We start from the raw sequence: 5,680 nt of genomic DNA, 5'->3' as shown, positions 1-5,680 counted from the left end.
AAATACTGGTAAATGAATGAAAGTCAATGCAAAGTCCCCATGAGGATAGAAGAACAAACGTGTCAATGTGTGTGTGTGAGGGGACAGTCAGTGAGGAGACAGTCAGAGCGCTGCGGGGGAGGAAATCAGTCAGTTCAGAGGTTTCCTCATAAGTTGTTGGGACAGCTACAGGTTTTTTGGTGTTTTGTTAAAACACAGATGGTGTGTTTAAGTTTCCTGTTATTTTTGGGAGCTACAGGTAAAGTCTTGACGAGTTTGTCGCGGGTCTGGGGGAGTTTCAGCCCCCACCCCTTCTCCTCCTCTCTCTCTCTCTGTCTGTGTCTCCCCCCAATGGATTTCAGGCTCTGCAATTGCTCCGACACTGCAGCAGCCGCGTTCTGCTTTGAAACGTTTCTTTAGTTTGTTATTGCTACGAGCTCTCACGCTAACGCGAGAGTTCACTCCACCCCACACTAAGAAAACAGGAGGGGAGGAGTCAGCTGAGCCCCTGTGTAGCGGAGCACAGAGAGGGAGAGAGGAAGTAAACAAACAAGCAGGAAAATGAAACTTATCGTCCTCATTTTTTTTACCTACCTCAAAATAACTTATCGTGCAATTAATTGATTTATTGACTATCACGACAGGCCTAATCTAATTAAATATTACTAAGTAGGTAATCACAGATTAACGAGAGGTCAGAGCAGTAAAAGGTTATTTAAAACAGTTTTGTCAATAAGTCTGCAACACATTTCAACTGTGATGGACTTGCGACCTGTCCAGGGTGTGCCCCGCCCCTCGCACTGTGACTGCTGGATATGGGCATCAGTGACCCACGCGACCCTGAAAAGGAAGAAGCGTGTACAGAAGATGGATGGATGGACATTTCAGCTGTTTGTTTGATCATATTGGAAATCCTTAAATAAATGCCAGGCTTCCTAGAAGCTACAAGTAGCAAAGGGCTAGTTTAAAGCATGAGGTTGCAAAAGTTTAGCTGAGAAATGAAAGTAGAAAAAGCCTAGCTAAAACCTAAAAGAGGTATACCTGTACAGTAGAAAGCTAAAAGTAGCAAAAGGCTATTTAGAAGTGAAAAGAAGAATAACTATTTGTCAATTTTATCCGTGCTGCTACTTTTAGCAACAGTTTTTGTTTTCCGCTCATCTTAGTCACTCTTTGGTTTGTTTTATTTATTTATTAACCTTTGTCTTTCCAGGCAAATCCCCTTGAGATCACAGATCTCTTTTGCAAAGGAGGCCTGGGTCAGAAGATAATAAGATGCACATTTTTGGTCTGACTTTAACAACATATTTTATGCATTTTTAGTTGGTTCAGCTCTCATTCATCATCAAATGAAGGCACAAAGGTTATTAGTCAGACTGAATAATTGAAATTCCTCCAAAGTCATTTTGCAGTGGTGATGGAGTGACGTAGTTGTGGTATTTTATCTTTTAGTTACTGTTTTGCTAATTCTAGCTGTTCTGTTAGTTTTAAATGTTATGGTTTAGTTTCAGCTTCTTCAGCAGTTTAAGTTTTGCAAATTGTTTGGTCTTTCTCTTGTTTTGTCTGAAGAATCAGTTTAGCTCATGTTTGTTTTTTTTTGTTTTTTTAAATTTCATTTAATTTTATTGTTGCAGGTTGTTTGTTTGAGAAGAAACTTTGTTCCAGAGATCAGCTGTGCAGCAACGGTGAGTTGTTGCATTTTTACACATAGTCTCTTTTTTAAAAGACAGATTTCCTGCTCTCAGGAACCAGCTGATGAAATATTACAAAAATCAAACATTTGTGTTCAAGCTACTTACTGTAAAGACATGAAAACCTTTAAAGCAATCACATGAGAAACTATCTGAACAATGTTTTATTCATTAATGTGTCCTTAAATCAAAGATTTGCAAGCAACGCTAGTGACTGTCTTCCAATTACCATGTCTTTGTTTACCTATAAACATAGCTAAAGTGACAGAAAATGGCTACATCCATGGAAGAGCTGCTTGGGATGGAGAAGTACGGCATTTTTGATGTTTGACATACAGTATTTGCACTCAAATTTGTTGAATAAAATCAACAGGTAAAGGAGCTGTGTTCATCATACATTGTGTGTGGACTGATGTGGATATTTGGAAATAATGGTGAACTTTGGAATCAAGAAACCAGCCACTAAGGACTCATTGCCACTGTATCTCTAAAAACCAGGTCAATGGTAAGGGTTGCTTCAACAAGGGGATACGGCATAAAACACCTTTGCCAAAACAAACATGCAACTTCATCTGAATGACACCATATCAGATCAGTCAAGACCTGTGTTAACAACAACTGCCACCACCAGTGCTGTTGGCAACCAGGGTGCTGGTGGAAATTGTGCTACTACTGTTATTTGAGAAGGGAAAGGTGCCAGGGGACAGGGAGAAAAGTCAAGTGTGTAAAACTGAAGGTAGCAACGTTTGAACATAAATGGCTTGAACTTGTGAAGTGTTTCAAAATCAAATGGAAGGGCAGCACATTTTGCAGGAATGGGGTAGGCTTTAAGTTGTTTTACCACGGTGTGGACAGGAATGAGAAATAAGTAGGGATAACCTTGAAGGAGGAGTTTGGAAGGAATGTAGTAGAGGTGAAACTAGTGCCAGGTTAGACGTGAGGTAGAGGAGACAGAGCAATTCTGGAAGGACCTAAATGAAGTGAGAGAGCGCATTACCAGAGAGGAGAGAGTGGCCATTGGAGCACAGCTGACAAGTTGGTAAAGGAAACAGAGGATATGACATATGATGGTCAGGTTTTGTGTCAAGGAAAGGAGTCATGAAAGACAGGTGGGGTAGATTTTGCCAAGAGGATGGAAATGGGGGTGGCACATTGTCTTAGTTGGTAGAGCTGTTGCCCCAGCCGATCGAATCCCGGCCTGGGATCTTTCTAGGTAGAGTTTGCATGGTCTCTCCCTGTGATGGAATTGTGACCTGTTTAGGGTGTACCTCGGCCCTCACACAGTGACTACTGGACATGGGCACCAGTGACCCCCATGACCCAGAAAGGAAGAAATGGGTAAAGATGGATGGATGGATGGATGGATGGATGGATGGAGCAAACACCTGTTTCCAAAAGAGCAAGGAACATATGGTGGCCTAAAAGAGAGTAAGCAGGTAGACTACATTCTGTGTAAAGGATGTAATCTGAGAGGGATTGACTGTAAAGTTGTGGCAGGGGCGAGTGTGGCTAGACGGCGTTGTATGGTTGTGTGTTGGAAAACTTGTGATGAATAAGAGGAAAAAAGTGAAGGCAGAGAGTAGATCAAACGGTGGAAGTTAAGGAAGAAAGAATGTTGTAAAGAGTTCAGCGCTGAGCTGGGGATGGTAAGAAAATTTTTCCAAATGACTGAGTTACAGCAACAGGGATTGGAGAGGCAAGTTCTTGGTGTGTCATCAGGACAGAGAAAAGATGACAAGGAAACCTGTTGGTGGAATGGTGGAATACAGGAAGCCACAACAAGGAACAGTGTAGCTGAGAAGAAATGGACAGTTAAAAGACTGAAGAGAAGATATTGGAATAATAGGTGATTCAGGGCAAAGAAGAAGTGACAACAAAGTTTACTGTATGTATGAAGAGTTGCACAACAGGTATGAAGGATCTGTACTGACTGAAGAGACAGCAGGATAATGAACAATGGTGAGATGTACTATAGCAGTAACAGACAGCATCAGGAAGAGGTCCTGAGCCTCTTCTTGTTTGCTCGGGTGATGGACATTAACAGATGAGGTAAGGCAGGAATCCCCATGGGCTATGATGTTTGCAGATGACATTGTGATACAAGGAGCAGAGGTCACCAAGGTGCAGGATTTCAAGTACTTAGGATCAACTGTCCAGGAAACCAGGGAGTGTGGTAAGATGGTGAAGAAGAGAGCCTGTCAGGATGGAGTGGATGAAGAAAAATTTCAGAACTGATTTGTGACAAAAGGGTGGCAACAAAGGTCAAAGGAAAGGTTTACCAGAGAGTAGTGAGACCAGCTATGATGTATGGTTTGGAGACAGAGACAATGGACAAAAAGACTGTAGACAGAACTGGAAGTGGCAGAGCTGAAGATGTGGAGGCTCTACTTGGGAGTGACATGACATGACTAGATTTGGAGTTAGATCATCAGATGTACAGTACAGGTTTGAACAACTGGGAGGTAAATTTAGAGAGGTCAGACTGAGATTGTTTGGACATGCCCAGGGGACGGGCATTGGGTATATCAGTAGAAGGATGTTAGAAATGCAGTTGCCAGGAATATAAAGAGAAAGGTCAAAAAGGAATTATGTGGATGCAGTTCAAGAGGACATGGAGGAAAATGAGTCAGGAAAGAGGATGCAGTGGATAGAGTGGGATGGAAGAGGATGACCTACTGTGGTGACCCCTGAACAGTGAACAGACAAAAGAAAAATAAGATGGAGGACCAAGGAGTTAAACAGCAGATTTGTCCTATGTGGCAGTTTATTAAATGCTATAGCAGGTTCAACACAGTCCAGAGAGTCCAGAGAAGATATAGCCAAAGTAAAATGGGAGCTACATGAGCTACATAAATTTGGACAAATGAGACAATCAGCTTCCAGGAAGTGCACTTGAGCTAGGCGTGGACCAACCACAAAGTCAATACCCTGTAGCTGCACAGTTTAGAAGTCAAAACTTATGTTCAGTCAAAATGACCTTATTTCACATTTATAAAATGTTCCTTTACATTCAGTCATGAGATCAAAATTTTCACATACATAATCATTTCAAAACTACATTAACACATCTGTAAAAGTACCAGAGTAAACTCGTTCAAAACAACACTGTTTGATATAGTTCAGGATAAACATTTTTGCGTGAATGCTGATTCAGCACAATTGTTCTCCTGTTCTTGTAGTTGATTTTTAATGGTACTTTTTTTGCAAAGCATATTTTTCTAAAGGAAGACTTAAGAAAGAAACTTTGAACCATCTACTTCTGCACATTTTTCTGTTTCACTAAATTTATTTTTTTAGCAACAGTTTTGCTAATTTTAGTTTTTAGTTACTGTAGATTTACATCAAGTGATTACTTTCTGTGAGTTTCATTAAATTATGTCCAGTGAGTCATTAAAAGTTTTGCTCGCAAATTGGCTCAAGAATACACAGAGAAGCAAAAACATTATCACCCGCCTTTGCATCAGTGGAGGGTGATAATCTAAACAACAGGTGCTGTGCTCAGGGATCGTGCTTTGTTTGTTGTGTTATAGTTGTATGTGTATCGTTTGTTTTCTTTATGCATTTGTGTGTGTAGTTTATTGTGTGTGTTGTTTGAGAGGCTGTGTGTGTGTTGATTGTGTTGTTGTGTGCTGTTCGCTGCCGTGGCAGAAACATGGAGCGAGATAAAAGTGAGGAAGATCCTGCCAACGTAAACAAGGTCTGCTCCTCGACCAATCACAGCTCTTTCTGATCGTCTCCATGGCTACAGTGACATCACTTGCCTGACGACTGTGTGTCTCCCTCATGTGTTTGTTTGATGAGAGGTGGTGGGAAATGATGAGTCATCGAGGCCTGTGGGCACACATGCTTCATTGTGTGTATGTGTGTCCTTGTTCCTGCTACTTGGTGGGGATGATTTCTCAGGAAATGCAGCCTTGTGAGGACCGGATGCTCCTTGTAGCGACCAAAGCCTGGTCCCCACGACTTCGGAGGCTGATTTTTTTAAGTAATTTTTTTTTGGGGGGGGGGGGGGG

At 41.5% G+C, this 5,680-nt stretch overlaps 1 protein-coding gene across 1 annotated transcript in view; it reads left to right on the top strand.

Annotated features, from left to right (window-relative positions):
* ptprnb (protein tyrosine phosphatase receptor type Nb) overlaps positions 1-5,680 on the top strand; it is a 65,809-nt gene that overhangs the window by 3,167 nt on the left and 56,962 nt on the right. Inside the window, exon 2 of the mRNA XM_014021784.1 lies at positions 1,611-1,661. Coding sequence (XP_013877238.1) covers positions 1,611-1,661 — 51 coding nt within the window. The remainder of the gene's footprint in view (positions 1-1,610; positions 1,662-5,680) is intronic.

The sequence above is a fragment of the Austrofundulus limnaeus genome, unplaced genomic scaffold (assembly GCF_001266775.1).
Source record: "Austrofundulus limnaeus strain Quisiro unplaced genomic scaffold, Austrofundulus_limnaeus-1.0 Scaffold305, whole genome shotgun sequence".
Classification (NCBI taxonomy): domain Eukaryota; kingdom Metazoa; phylum Chordata; class Actinopteri; order Cyprinodontiformes; family Rivulidae; genus Austrofundulus; species Austrofundulus limnaeus.
This window is presented reverse-complemented; position numbering and strand designations above follow the sequence as displayed.